A 16,063-nucleotide genomic window follows, 5' to 3' on the forward strand; every position below is an offset into this window, starting at 1 on the left:
CGCGTTTGGCCACCGTAGGAGTTAAAACTCGATTGGAATGGGAAGGGCTAGAAAGTAATATTCAGTTGGTTGTCATATACAATTTCACCGCTAGATGGGAGAAATTCTTACACAATGTAGCTTTAAATACAGTGCTAAGCATAAATGAGTACACCCATGCTAAATTTGACTAAAAAGAGGAATAAAAAAATCATCTTTTGGAAATTGATCTTAATGCTTTAATTAAAAACAAAAAATAGGAAAAATCAAACCTTTAAGGACACCAATTTTCTTTGTGAATGAATAATGTATCGTAAATAAATAAATGTTCTTCCTTAAAATACAGGGAGCATAAGTGAATACACCCCTATGTTAAATTCTCATTGAGCCAGGCAGATTTTTATTTTTAAAGGCCAGTTATTTCATGGATCCAGGATACTATGCATCCTGATAAAGTTCCCTTGGCCTTTGGAATTAAAATAGCCCCACATTATCACATGCCCTTCACCATACCTACAGATTGGCATGGGGTACTTTCCATAAAATCATCTCTCTATCATCTCTTTATCAGGATGCATAGTATCCAGAATACTATGCATCCTGATAAAGTTGATGATGATTTTATGGAAATGGATTTTTTTATTCCTCTTTTTAGTCAAATTGAGCATTGGTGTACTCATTTATGCTGAGCACTGTATATTGTGTTTCTCTACTGATTTTAAAATGACCTTAGGGGATGCACGGAATTTCTTCCTCTTTCCAAGGAGGTTGTAGCATGTCAAAACTTGAGAGCAAAGCCTGAAGTATTTACTCAATTTTAGTGATTTGGTGGAGCACCTGATGACAACACTTCAGGGTCCAGGACAGCCAAGTCAGCATAAAGGCCACAATAAGTCAGGAAGTTCACTGTTTACACAATGAATAACGTGAGCTAATTAAATAAGCTGGATACATTGTTAAATGTGATTTGTTCTTATCAGTGTTCCACCGTGTGTACTTTGTCCAGAGCAATCCCCACCAATCGGCCCCAAAACGTCCCAGTTAGATAGTCAATGCCGTAAACATATTCTTTGTTAATTTTTACAATCATTCACCAAAAGAACCAAGCAGGCCTGCCTTATTGCACGATCCAAATTTTCTTCAAACCTCGCCATTTTTAGCTTGCTAGCTTGAAGGTTGTTGTTGTTGTTTCCCGTTGCGAAGGGATTTTGGGAACGCCAACACACACAAAGACGAAGGTCGAGGGGCAAAGCCTGACCACGTGCCGGATGCCAGGCTTTATCCTGGAACTGTACTTCTGTTGCTCCAGACTACGCTGAGTGTTAAATAAAACGGACACATGATTGAACTTCCACTGCGTGGCCGTAAATAGAATGGTTGTAGGCTATGTGCCGTTTTGGGAGTCTCTGGAAATCGACCTATAATGTAATTTAGGTATGAGGATGTGTTGCTATAGTTGTAATTAGACCAGTCTTTACAGCTGCAATGTTAAAGTGATGTACACATTAATGCATCAACAATTATAGATTAATCCAGTCATTTCTGAAATGGGCCATTCTGCATATTGCATAATGAGCCTAAATTTACTGTTGGTATTTATAGGCTATATTTTTATCGTAATACTTTTGTACTTTTACTTAAGTACGATTTTGAATGCAGGGCTTTTACTTGAGTTGTGGTGGTAGCCTACTTTTGTGAAAGATGTAAATTATTGTAGCCTAGATGGGTTTTTTTTTGGAAAATCTACATCATTTCGTAATCCATGATATATATATATATATATATATATATATATATATATATATATTATTGTTTCCTGACACTTGTGCTGAATCTGTCTGAATAAAAGCCAACAATCTTGTAAATTATATTTAAAAAGTCACAAATTCTCATGACCTGTAGCCTACCACACTGTGAGGTGTAAGTGTATCTATTTTCTATAAATCTATTTTTATGACCATATCTACTGTGGAATAATGGAGATAATCCAGCTCAAAAATAGACATTTTGACAATTCTATTGCAGCACTGCCCCCAAATAGCCAAATATGGTTGTCCGTTGAATTTCTCACCAATGACGCCCCATATGTCCATATCTATTTTCGAATTATGGAGAAAATCCAGCTCAAAAATAGACATTTTGACAATTATATTGCAACAGATGCTGACTTTGCACTGCTCCCAAATGGAAATGGGAAATCCCATGGTCTCTACAAAGCTCAAATTGTCTGGCTGACTAAACAGGGAGTGACTAGAAATCTTGTCTGTTTATGTTTTTTTGTGTTTTTCAACAGCAAATTGCTCCACAATATGAATACAGATTGATTATCACTTATTTGTTGGTAACCGTTGTTGTATAATCACAATATTACACTTGAGGAGGCCTACACTTCAGTGATGTGCCTTTCGGACCTCAAAATTAAACCCTCTCATGTAATATGGCTTAAACAAACGTCAACATTAAACGCTGATGCAGTTTTAAATGTTTTATGATTTCAGAAAGGAGGAGGTTAACCAATATTTTATATTAATCCTAATGTTTGTTGTCAAATTTAAAATCCATAAATGCAGCTTTCGAAATTATAGAAGATTAAAAAGATTTAGCCTATAATAAAATATTGGTTAACCTCCTCTTATCTAAATTTTAGATATCAGATCCTTCTAATGGGAGGCATGAAAACATTTTTATTGTAGCCTACTCTTCTGTGATCTCATATGTTAAAGAGTATTAATTTTAGTATTGTGTGGGTGGCTTCATTGTTGAGCTATATTTTTTTCACTTGGCTTACGTTTTTATGTTACGCTTGTCCTTTTTTTTACTGTTATGAACTTGCAAATAAAGCATTATTAAAAAAAATGTAAAGTCATCACAGGATTCATCAAATAAACAACAAATGTTAACATCAGGGAGCCAACAACAACATCCACAAATCTGCCAACTATAGGCTATGTATGGCTATCGTTAATTTAAGAGTTTAAACAGCGTTCAATTAGGGCTGGGCAATATATCGATATTATATTGATATCATGATATGAGACTAGATAACGTCTTAGATTTTGGATATCGTAATATGGCATAAGTGTTGTCTTTTCCTGGTTTTAAAGGCTGCATTACAGTAAAGTGATGTCATTTTCTGAACTTACCAGACTGTTCTAGCTGTTCTATTATTTGCCTTTACCCACTTAGTCATTATATCTACATTACTGATGATTATTTATCAAAAATCTCATGGTGTAAATATTTTGTGAAAGCACCAATCAACACTACAATATCGTTGCGGTATCGATATCGAGGTATTTGGTCAAAAATATCGTGATATTTGATTTTCTCCATATCGCCCAGCCCTACCTTCAATTAATTGCATCATGCTCACTAACTTAACCGTGACTTCATTTAGAAAATAATTCACTTATTGATTGATTCACTTATCAATATAATTGTCAAGATGTCTATATTTGAGCTTGATTTTCTCCATAATTCCACAGTAGATATGGACATAAAAAAAAAATTACACTTACACCTCACAGTGTGGTAGGCTACAGGTCATGATAATTTGTGACTTTTTAAATATAATTTACAAGATTGTTGGCTTTTATTCAGACAGATTCAGCACAAACAAGTGTCAGGAAACAATCTGTGATCTGCCCTGATGCAGAATGGCTCGATTTTGCAATAAACATTACCGCTCAATGGCTGACACAAGTGGAAGCGAAACTTAAGGAGAACAGGAGCGAATGTGGAGCGTCATGGATTGCGAAATGATGTGTTTTCGAAAAAAAAAAACATCTAGGCTACAATAATTAACATATTTTACAGAAGTATGCTACCACCACAACTCAAGTAAAAACCCTGCATTCAAAATCGTACTTCAGTAAAAGTACAAAAGTATTATAATGAAAATATAGCCTATAAATACCAACAGTAAATTTGAATATGGAGTCAAGCACAGCGTCGTTCTATACACGAAAGGTCTATCAGACGTCGCACTGAAGTCTGTCAGCCATTGTCACCACCCTACGAGGAGTTAAATTGTAGTGGCGAGTAGTTAATCTTCTCTGTACTCGGAGAGTCTTCAAAGTACGTCCTAACAGCCTCCCCTCAGGCACTCTGGAGCTCCCTTCCCTCTAAACGGCGCTAAAGTTCACTCCGGAGATGAAAATATCAGTTGTGTCCAACAAGTTGTGGTGCATCCACAAAGAGCTGATTATCCTGCTCACTCCATTGGTGTTTCTGCCTTTACTTTTTACTCTGCCGGAAAAGGTGAGTGATTTAAGCTATTTCTCGTCATTTTTGGTCAGGCTTAATGAATGAAATCACCACACCGAGGCTCAGTGGTGGAAGAAGTAGCCTACTCAGATCCTTTGCTTAAATAAAAATAGTAGGCCTATACCATACTCAAAAAATACTCCATTACAGGTAAAAGTCCTGAATTGAAAATGTTACTAAAGTAAAAGTACAGAAGTATTATCAGCACTGAAAAGTAAACTCATTATGCAGAATAGCTCCTTTCAAAGTGGTATATTATTATTATTATTATTATTATTATTATTATTATTATTATTATTATTGTTATTATTATTTTTATTATTATTTTTATTATTATTATAGAATGTTATGCTATTATGTTTTATTGTGTTTTATCACTAACAAATACATATAAGAGCATGTTATATTTTACATTTGTATACTACTGAATTAGTAGCCTACTGCATCATATCATATCTAAGAAGCATATCATGTTTTTCAATCATATTTTTATGTAAAAAGTAATTTGTAACTATGAGTGTCAAATAGATGTAAAAGTACAATATTTCCCTTTTTTAAATGTAGTGGAGTAGAATTATGAAGTATAGGCCTACTTATAATAAAAAAATACAAGTAGCCTAATGTTAGCTGCAGCCCCATCTCAATAACCTAAATCTAAAAAATGTATTCATTTATTATGTTTATATTACATTAAACCAGCCATTGCTGTATTGATTTGTAATGTAATGTATACTTTATTAATCCCACAAGGGGAAATTACAATGTTTTCACTCACACATTACACACTGGCCTGACCTACACACACATGCTCAGTACCTATACATGCACTAATGGAGAGATGTCGGTTGGGGGTTCGGTGCCTTGCTCAAGAGCACCTTGGTAGTGCCCAGGAGGTAAACTGGCACCTCTCCAGCTACCAGTCCACCACCATACTTTGGTCCGTATGGGGACTTGAACCAGCAACCCTCCGGTTCCCAACCCAACTCCCTAACTCCCTACTGACTGAGCTACTGCCACCCCCTGCAATTATATTTATGCCACACACTGTACACTATTCCTTATGCATTGTATTTAACTATACAGAAGCATGCCTCTTATGCACACAGGTACACATGGATGCATTTTCTCTCTCTCTGACAAAGTCACTGTATTTCTTCCTTTTTTCCCCCTGTCACATATTTTTCTTTTTAAAGTTGGCTAAACATTAACAACCACATGTTGCTTATCTTTTAGGAGGGAAAATGTCTTTATGTGGTGGTGCTGATGGCTATGTTTTGGTGCACAGAGGCCCTTCCACTGGCCGTCACGGCAATGCTTCCGGTCTGCCTCTTCCCAACACTGGGAATTCTTCCATCCAAAACAGTCTGTCCTCAGTACTTCCTGGAAACCAATTTTCTCTTCCTCAGCGGTCTTGTGATGGCGTCGTCCATCGAGGAGTGGGGCCTGCATCGCAGAATCGCCCTAAAGGTCCTCACTATTGTCGGAGTAAAACCAGCCTGGTGAGAAATCTTTACAGGAAAAACATTTTAAAGGATACGTCTGATGATATTCTGTATTGCTCTTATTCCCAACAAATCTCATTGAAAGAACAAAACCAACAATAAATCGATCTACTAACAAGTATTGCCTGTGTAGCCAAAACCTGATATATCTTATATATCTTATATAGGGCCATAGAGCTCCATTGTTGTTCAAAAAACTATTTAAAGTGCTCATATTATGCTCATTTTCAGTTCATAATTGTATTTAGAGGTTGTACCAGAATAGGTTTATGTGGCTTAATTTTCAGAAAACACCATATATTTGTTGTACTGCAGCTCCTCTTTTCACCCTGTGTGTTGAGCTCTCTGTTTTAGCTACAGAGTGAGGCATCTCACTTCTATCCCATCTTTGTTGGGAGTCGCACATGCGCAGTACCTAGGTAAGCACTGCTAGCTAGTCCGTTGCAGAGCATGAGGTCGTGCCATGCTAGCAGCTAGGCGAGCATTATAACGTGTGTTACAAAGTAACGCACGTTCATCACGGAAGTAAAGGCTGGACTACAATAGAGCTGTTTGGAGCAGTTGGTGAACAGTGTTTTCTCTGGAAGATGGTAAGTCCCTTTGGGTGGACTTTGGGCTTTTTCACTTTGTAAACCTATTACATGCACAAACAAAGTTATATAACCCAATACAGGAAAGGGGAAAAGCAAAAAAGCATAATATGAGCACTTTAAACACTTCAGTGAGCCACACTATTGCACTGTAGGAGAAGGCATTGGAAATCTTAAGATGCTCCTCCCGGAGGTAGAAGAAGCACAACAATGTTGTTGTTTTTTATATTCTCTTATTCTCTCAAAAACTAAAACACTTAGCCTACACCTACTGTGCAACATCTTTAATAATGATGAACATGGGCTCCGTAGCTTATTTTGAGTTGATCTATCATACACCATCCTTCTGCTGATAGTAGTCATCAGAGGAAATGATTAAGGAAATTATATACTGTATGTTTTTTTTTTTAAAGTATGTATTTGTGACCAATTTTAAAGATTTAGATCTTTAGTCTTCATGGATTTTATTGACAATAAGAAAATATAGAATATCGCCAACCTTACCCTCTAAGGTAATGTGCTCCTTATCAGGGACGTCGTTTGGCCTATTTTAGGGGGACTGAAGCTACTCCAAAATGTTCCTAAGCCCCCCCAAATAATAATAAGAAAAATAATAATTAGATATTATTTTTATATTATTTTTTTTTTTTAGATATATATATTTTTTTTTACAGTGCACTCTGTATCACTCACTACGTGGAATCAATCTTCCTTCACCATTCATCTGTTGGTGTCGTCGTGCACTGCAGTCTGTTTTATTTTTATTTCACAAACTGTCAACTGGTTGCATGGTCGCTTGCCGCTGTAACTGAAGAGAGAGAGCGCCAGGCAGCATTAAAACAAAGCAGTAAATCAGAGAAATAAAATGTTGTTTTTGCCGTTTTATCACTCGAAATGCAACTGTAGCAAGTATCTCACTATCATTAACGTTATCCAAATTCATAATTAGAAACAACAAATAATATATCCAGCTAAAAAAAAGCCGGAAAGTCGAAAGTTAGACAGAAGTACAAAGAGTCAATGGCTATGAAGATGATACACCGTCTTGTCTCTTCTCATTGGTTTAAACTGGCAGCTTTCAGAATGCTGCTGACCGGTGTGTTGCAAGTAGCTGCAGGATTTATCTTGTCTCGTCGCAAATCTTTGGTCTAGACTTGCTACCGCAACACACAGTGATACAGAGTGAAATTGTAAGTTGTTGTTAATGACTTTTACTTGCTTCACTTCAGCTACATTTACTTGAGGTAAAAATAAAGGAATATTTTAGTTGGTTATAGAAAACAATAGTCTAGCTAGTGTAAACGAGTGAAATGCAAGAAATAGCTAGCCTAAGGTATCCAAAGCTCTCTATTCTTTACCATCAATATAGCCTGCTATCTCTATAGTATTAAAACAATATCAGTCCCTAAATATCATAGTGTCACTGTTAATGCTATTGTACCAGTATATCCTTCAATTCATTGAACAAATGGATACTAGAAGATATTTTAGGAGAGAGAGAGAGGCACCAAGGCATAGCCTAAACTAAATTATTTCATGATATTTATTATATATGCTTGATTCTGACCAACTTAACTTTCTGCATTCCTTTGCTGTAATAAATTAAACAAGTATGTAGATGTTGCCTAAATGTAGACTAGGCTATATATGAACATACATAGGTCTACATACATACGTATACATACTAGAACTTTTATTCATCTCGCCATCAGGTTATTAAATTCAGACGTACTTTAAATCCTTGTCAACCATATTGCAACGAGCTAGTTCAGCGTATCATGCCTGACTGGAGTAGTGTGTTTTTCTTTAGGAGTGGGAAGGGCAGACAGCATGTTGCCTGTTTCATCATTTGGGCTGCCTTGTTGAGTGCAGCGGCACTGAGAACATTATATTTCACACAATTTAAGCTCTTTTTTAAAAAATGAAATAGGATTTGTCCAACGAATCGTTCGGTTTGTAATGCGCACCTAACCGAAAGCCTCGTACCGAACAGTTACGAATACATGTATCGTTACACCCCTAGTAATTAAATAGTCTTATTTTGACCTGCAACTTATCTAATAAAGAGAGGGATTAGGTATGGTATTACTTTACCACACATTTACACGGGTAGATAGATAGTGGTTAAGGGGCCATCCACACGGAGACACTTTTTGATGCAAACGCACATGTTTAGCATCGTTTGGGCCAACCGTCCAAACGAATTCTGTAAACGCACTGCCTGAAAACGCACTTTTTTGAAACCTGGTCTCAGGGTGAAAAAATTCGAAAACAGCTCTCTTTTGGCTTCGTTTGGGCGGCGAATACGAATACGTCCGTATCAATGATGTCATCGCCACACCCCTCGACCTCTTACCCGCAGTCCCGCACTAGTGCATGGCCACACACGACTGCGGTGAAGCTAAGCGAGCATATTCCATTTCCATGGTCGAACCAGCTCACTTCATCTAAATACTTTGTCTCTGCTCCCTGACACTTCCCTCTGTTCTGCCGGTCCTGGATTGTACACAAGATATATTGCTAACATTATGTAGCTAATGTTAAACATCGCTAAAGTAGCTGACCGCTACAGCAGCGACGTAGCTAACGTTAACGTTAGCTGCTATGGTTAGCTGTTTATAAAGTGGAAGTAGACAACTTAACTAGCTAGCTAATCTGTCTGCTTATCAACTCCTTGAACGGATTATAGTAACTTTTACCACGGCTTATTGCAGAAAGGCTACTGCAAGAAAAACGTGTAGATTATCAAAAAGACATTGGCTCATTGATGTTTGTTTGACTGCCGATGTTAGCTAGCAGCATTAGCATGCTAACGTTAGCTCTGCTAGCTAGCGCGTTGCAATCATGTCCGATGGCAGACAGAATTGCAAAATAAAAAGCAATCCAACAGCATATTATACAATGTAAACAAAGACACGTTTTCTTGCGGCGGCCTTTATAAAAATGAGCAGTGGTGAAAGTTATTATAGTCCATGGATGTATTAAGAGAACGTTATAGTCTAGTCATGTTATGATGGGAAGAGGAAGTGACGATGCTCTTCTTCTCCGTTTTTGGTGAATTTCTGTAGCAGAAACAGCGCCGCCTATAGGCCTGGAATATGAAGTAGCGTGTTGAGTCTTTTACAAATGGATAGGTTTGGACGCAACTATTCTTGAAACAAATCCAGGTAAGACGGGTAAAAAAAAGATTGTTTTGGTACGTGTGGACGTGGCCTAAGTCTTAAAGAAGAACTCAGCAGGAGCACAGTCTGGCCTAAGTAAATCCCCCCATGCAGCTTTGATGTATCTTAAAGCTAACTTTAGAGTTTGTAAGTGAGATTTTGCAAGGGAAAGTTTTGCATAGCCTCGGGGCTAAGCCCCCCCTGTCTTTCAATCCTAGTGACGTCCCTGCTCCTTATTCCAAAAAGAACATCTTCCAAGTCAGCAGCTATGATAATGACTAATGTTATTCATTTGAGATTTAATTATTTCCCTAGGCTTATACTGGGAATGATGCTGACCTCATCCTTCCTGTCCATGTGGCTCAGCAACACCGCCACCACAGCCATGATGCTCCCTATTGCTAATGCCATCCTAGAGAGTCTGTTTGGAGACCTGGAGACCCTGAAAAAGAAGAGCAAGTCCACAGAGGATCCTGAGAATGACCTAATAAATGGTACTTTTCATGTTGTTTACCTGACATGGAGAATGACTGTTTACTTGGAGCTGCTCTAATCAAAATTTTTATTTTAACAATGGATAAAATTACTATCTATAATGTGAAAGGTGTAGTGTTGAGCCCATCGAGAATAATCACCAACTCTGAGTTTCCCTCAGTGCTACTGAGCATCTTAACAACTTTTAGCTCATCTTTTAAGTTTTCCTGCCCACAACTTTACTGTTTTAGTCGCATTGCTCTCATAAACCTTTCATCCGCAGCAAGCAGCTCAAAAGCTCTGATAAACCCATGTACACTACCTACTCAGCCCCAAACAGACAGACAGCTTAGAGACTAGCTGGTGAACATAGTGGAGCCTTTAGCAGCCAAAGAGCCAGATTTTTTTTCTCAAGAGTTGGTGGAGACCAAAAACAAAGCAAAAAGAAAGAGAATATTTTAACTTACATTCATCCAATGGCCAGAATCCCAACTTCAAATAAATCATAATGTTGCTCTGTAACTGCTGGATGTGTAACTATAAGCAAATGTGTGTTGGAAAACCAACTTTATGATGTGATTATATGTCAGTGTTGTGTTTACAGCATTTTCCGCTGACCCCAGATGACAGAAAACCTTCTCTTTACTAGCCTTTAATATGTAATCTAAGGTGTGAACTTTGTACAGATTTTCCAATACACTGAGTCCTGGGATACAAAGTTAGTGAATATCCACTTGGTAGGTGATAAATGATGCTGGATGGCCATAAAGTCATATATTAAATATATGAACAGTATATATGAACCCGCCCCCGACACACACAAAGAGCAAAAACTCTTGCTTATATTACTACATGACAGCAACTCTTTGTTTCACCTTTTTTCAGGTCAGTCTACTGTAAAGCTGCAGTCACTGCCCTCAATTCCCTCAGAAAAATTAATGCTGTCAATAGATGGGTAAGAAACAAACTCTGAGATCGTTTCACACATCCTATACATCCTTCAACATTTAAATCAAATTGGATTGAATTTGGATGGCATTTTATAAAAATAAATTTTACATTTTGGGAAATTTGCTTTTGTGATTTGCTACCAAGAGTTAAATGAGAATACTCTCGCGCCTGTATGGTAAATATGACACAACAGCCAGGAGACCATTAGCTTAGCATTAAAACTGGAAACAAGGGGAAACAGCTCAGCTGTTCAGCTGTCCGAAAGTTCAAATAAAATCTAAGAAATAGTCTTGCACAATGCACATAACCTCACATACAACTACAACTTGTCGTTTTTACACTTTTTTTGTACAGATTAAAAAAAACAAACAGATATAATGTGTTGATTAGTGATCTTTAGAGGTGCTGCTAGGTTGATTTCATTAGTTTTGGACAGAGCGAGGCTAGCTGATTCCCCCTGTTTCCAGTCTTTCTGCTAAGCTAAGCTAAGCTAAGCTAACTAGCTGTATCAATTTTCTCATCTTTCTTTCAGCAAGAAAGCAAATAAGCGTATATCCTAAAATGTCTTAGTCCCATGTTAAACTCTTTTGATGAAAATGAATGAATGTACTTATTCACGGTTCATTTGAAGTAATCATGTCTCTTAAAACACCAAAAGGGCAGATGAGACGGAGCAGAGTGACATGAGGACGGCTGAGGAGATCCAAACAGAGTCGGCGTATCAGCTGAAGGTGTGGAAAGGATTCTTGATCTGTATTCCTTATGCAGCCAGTATCGGAGGGACCGCCACGCTGACAGGCACCGCGCCCAACCTCATCCTGATTGGACAGCTGAAAAGGTAACTTCTTTTTTTTGTCGCGTTTAAACAGTGAAAACTTTGCATCATCAAAAATAATCAGCTACTTTGTTTTACAGCTACTTTCCAGACTGCGACCTCATCAATTTTGGCTCTTGGTTTGCATTCGCTTTTCCGCTCATGCTTCTCTTCCTGTTTTTGGGATGGATTTGGATCGCGTTTCTCCACGGGGGATTGAATACACGGTAATGTGGTGTCAGACATTTGCTTATTGCAGATTACGTTGTTTAAGTTCTGATTTTGATTCTTAAATTCTTGATTCTTTTAAAAAGCAGTTAGAGACTGTTATTCAAACATGCTTTTAGTTTGACGAGGTTTTTTTTTTTATGGCTGGTTGATTTTTCCTTCTTATGTCTTTTATTGATTATTTCATTTTATTGTGAAGAACTTTGAGATTTGTATCCGTTAAGGGTAGTATATATAAATAAACTTTACTTACTCACTTAAGAAACTTTATACAATCATGTTAAAATAATCTTTGTGCTGATTTGTTTTTAGCCAAAACAATCAAGGCCAAATGTCAAGATGTTTATTTATTTATATTGATTTATATTCATATGAGGGAAAAAGCTGTTAATTGTAGATAATCTTTGTAGATATGGAGTACAGTCATTTTCATTTGTAGATTTCCATGTGTCACACAGTTTGTTTTTATTTTGTGCAGATTGTGCTTCACACAACACGACCGGAGAGCCAAAGCAGAGGCCAGAGCAAAGGCTCTAATAGACGAAGATTACAGAAATCTAGGGCCCATAAAGTGAGGATTGTGTATGTCTTCAAATCTCATGCAATACAGGCTGAGGGACGACATTTATATCACCAAGCCTTGTTTACTGACTGTTAACCTTACCTCACTTTCAGTTTTGCAGAGGGAGCGATCGCTTTCTTTTTTGTATTGTTTGCTGTTCTGCTGTTCACAAGAGATCCCAAATTCGTCACTGGCTGGTCTGTGTTTTTTAAAAAAGGGTAAGAGAGGCACATGTGATGACAAACATAAAGTAGTTTGCTTGTTATTATGTCATTTCTTGTTTGGAAATGAACAAGGAATGTATGTATTGAGAAGCCTGTTCATTATCTTTCTCTAGTAAAGATCCCTTCCTTGTTGTCCTGCAGGTACGTCTCAGACGCAGTCACTGGTGTGATCATTGTGTCCGCATTGTTCTTCTTCCCCTCGCAGAAACCTTCTCTGAGCTGGTGGTTCGACCCTCATGGTCAGTGAGCTCTAAAAGAACACACCTATTAACGTTTCATTTAGCGGACATAGGACTTTCAGCGATATTTTATATCTAACCTATTATTTTAATCACTGTGATAATGTGATTTAAGTTATGGTATAAATAAACTATTTTGATTAGATTTGATTTGTGCTGGAAAAAAGGGAGAATATCATCTAATAAAGAGATATAACAAATGGAAGCAACCAGTTAGCAGCTTGGGGCGAGTCAGAAGTTAATATTAATGAAAGATTGATTGATGAAAGAAAGATTTAAAGACATTCGGTCTGTGTCTCTGGCACAACTATTGCGAATACTGTAAATAAGCCGAGGAATGTTAATAATGTAGATTAGAGAGTCTGGACCTGAAACTGTAGTTTCTCTGTTTCTGTGATTAGAATAATCTCTTAATGCTATGTTGTCACACTTTTTTGTTTTTGGGGTTTTTGTTTGTGTATGTGTAAACTGTACGCACGTGTTTTGTGTGTGCTGGAGACGCGTGCGCATGTGTGTGTGTGTGTGTGTGTGTATTATTTTCAGCTGATCAAATAAACCACTGGACGCAAGCAAGAAAAAAAAAGAAAAGCAAATCATGGGGCTAATTTGTTTCTCTCAATGTAGGTCAGATGTTTTGAATAAAAGAAAATAGATTTTTTTTTTCAACTAGAGTGGAACATTTTCTTTATCCCACCAAAACTGTAGGATATAGTAACAAAAGATCATCATCAATGTATAAACCATGAAATAAACGCTCTAGATTTGTGGGGGAGTTTTTACTCTTAAATTCGGATTGCAGTTGGACTTATAGACTTACTAAAAACATTTTGAATTGCCAAAGGCACCTTATAATGCCCCTGAGTCTCTTTAAGAGTTTTGTATTCTAGCTAATATTTCTGTTGTGATTAAAATCTTGATTAAAGCTGTGAAATGCACCCTTTTGTGCAGGAAGTAAACAAGACATTGTTTACTGTATGCAGTTGTGATTTAGAAGTTTGAACTGCATACATCTTTTATGGAATCAGCTGACAGCAGTGATGTTGTAGAAAACATTGTGCTCATAAAACATGAGCACAATTTATCATATGATAATCTTGAATTGGAGCTCTTAATTGATTGTTTCCCTCCATGTCTTCCCTTTAGCGTCAAATACTCCTTATGTCCCACTCTTATCATGGAAGAAAGCTCAGGACTCTGTTCCCTGGAATATCATCCTGTTGCTCGGAGGCGGCTTCGCTATGGCTAAAGCTTGTGAGGTACATTTTTTTGTTTTTTTTCAGGTTAAACAAACTAGATATAATGTGTTAATTAGAGAACTTTAAAGGTGCTGGTAGGTAGATTATGCTACCCTTGGACAGAGCCAGGCTAGCTAACTGGCTGCTGGCTGTAGCATTATATTTAATATATAAATATGGAAGTGGGAATGTCTCATCTAAACTCTAGGCAAAGTTTCTTTCCAGCTGAATGCAAGATCAGTGACTTCAGAGTTTGCATGTCAGACGTCTATGTAATAAATGCATCTCTTTTGTTCTGTTGGCTCTTTGCTGCTCTGCTCTGTTGGGTTCTGTTCTCCTCTTTGCTTCATTGTGTTGAGATTTGATCTTTGACCTTTGACCCCGATTTTGTGGCTTTTGGCAGGAGTCTGGACTGGCCTCCTGGATCGGAGGCCACCTCCAGCCTTTGGCCGAGGTCCCTCCTGCTGCAGCTGTGATGTTGATCACTGCTTTCCTGGCCCTTTTCACTGAGTTCGCCAGCAACACTGCCACAATTATCATATTTCTACCCGTCATTGCTGAACTGGTAAGACTGGTGTTCAACTTAAAGATATAAATTGGGTTGGATTCTGTGTTCCTGTTATGAAATGGCCATTAGGGTGACAGTACAGTAGACAAACTGGCACGGCAACTCATGAATTATACAGGAACGTGGTTTGTTGCTGACCTGGTTCTTAATTTTACTCAAAGACTTTGTATGCTTGTAAAACACTTGCAATAGATGTTATGTTTGTAGTCTGTTGGACATTAACTGCTGTTGTCAGTAATCATTATCTGCACGCACTCAGAGAATAATTTACAGGATGTATAGGAGGCTAGTGACTCTGTCCTAAAATTTGAACCGTGACCACCCAATTTCCTTAAAGGGTCAGTTCACCCATACTACTACCCTCTATGAAATGCAGCCAATGCACATAATTTTGGTTGTTTTTGCCCAGGTTTTAAAATTATCTTATTTGAACAGTTTTCATTGGAACTACTTTTTTCTCTTATTTTGTCTTTACATGCAAACGTTTAGAATCTAGACGTCATGTGCGTCCTTTTCTTTGCAGCTGAGCCCGAGATATTTGGGCACTTTAGATCTTGGATAGAATATAAAGTTGTGTGGGTTTGAACAATGCTTTTTCATATGAAATAAGTTTGCAATAACGGGGTCATGAAAGTACTAAATGACTTACATCCTATCCTAAAAATGTGATGACTTTCTTTCGACTTTGTCTTTGCAGGCTATTCGTGTCTCAGTGAACCCTCTGTACTTCATGATACCTGCAACAGTAGGATGTTCATATGCCTTCATGCTGCCAGTGTCCACACCACCCAACTCCATCGCCTTTGCAACGGGACATCTCATGGTCAAAGACATGGTAAGATCCTCACATCGCACACTAAAACCTATTGTCACCTTTCATCACCTATAACTTCATGTTTTCTGCTCCTGTTTTCTCAGGTGAAAACTGGCTTTGTGATGAACATCCTGGGTATCCTCTCGGTCTCTCTGGCTATGAATACGTGGGGCGTTGCCATGTTTGACTTGAACGTGTATCCAGAATGGGCTCACTCCATCAACACGTCCGCTGTTGTTACTGATGTGCACCTATCACCTGTTCAGTCACTCAATGCTACGCTCTGATCACTCACCCAAAGAGTATCAGAAGATTGTGTAAAGATCTGTCAGTCTATAGACGTCTTCATTTGTGTCACTAAAATGTCAGAAGCCTCTGGGAGCTTCAGATGTTACCTTTCAGTGATGAATTTAATAAGTTTATTACTCAAGTGTCTTTTTAGTCTCTCGAGTGCCA

At 37.7% G+C, this 16,063-nt stretch overlaps 1 protein-coding gene and 1 long non-coding RNA gene across 2 annotated transcripts; one reads left to right on the top strand and one right to left on the bottom strand.

Annotated features, from left to right (window-relative positions):
- Nucleotides 1-3,929: 3,929 nt before the first annotated feature.
- slc13a3 (solute carrier family 13 member 3) lies at nucleotides 3,930-15,934 on the top strand. The gene is made up of 13 exons (XM_031290291.2): nucleotides 3,930-4,239; nucleotides 5,479-5,744; nucleotides 9,814-9,992; nucleotides 10,858-10,927; nucleotides 11,582-11,761; nucleotides 11,839-11,964; nucleotides 12,444-12,536; nucleotides 12,641-12,745; nucleotides 12,893-12,990; nucleotides 14,134-14,246; nucleotides 14,629-14,790; nucleotides 15,491-15,628; nucleotides 15,712-15,934. Exons 1-13 carry the CDS (start codon nucleotides 4,132-4,134, stop codon nucleotides 15,892-15,894), a joined length of 1,821 nt encoding a protein of 606 aa, XP_031146151.1. The 5' UTR covers nucleotides 3,930-4,131; the 3' UTR covers nucleotides 15,895-15,934.
- On the bottom strand, nucleotides 5,411-10,757 carry LOC116043536. The gene is made up of 3 exons (XR_004103497.2): nucleotides 10,440-10,757; nucleotides 9,838-9,940; nucleotides 5,411-5,719 (listed from the first exon to the last, which is right to left on the bottom strand). It is a non-coding gene; the product is annotated as an uncharacterized LOC116043536 (long non-coding RNA).
- Nucleotides 15,935-16,063: the final 129 nt, after the last annotated feature.

This window comes from Sander lucioperca, chromosome 12 (genome assembly GCF_008315115.2).
Source record: "Sander lucioperca isolate FBNREF2018 chromosome 12, SLUC_FBN_1.2, whole genome shotgun sequence".
Lineage (NCBI taxonomy): Eukaryota > Metazoa > Chordata > Actinopteri > Perciformes > Percidae > Sander > Sander lucioperca.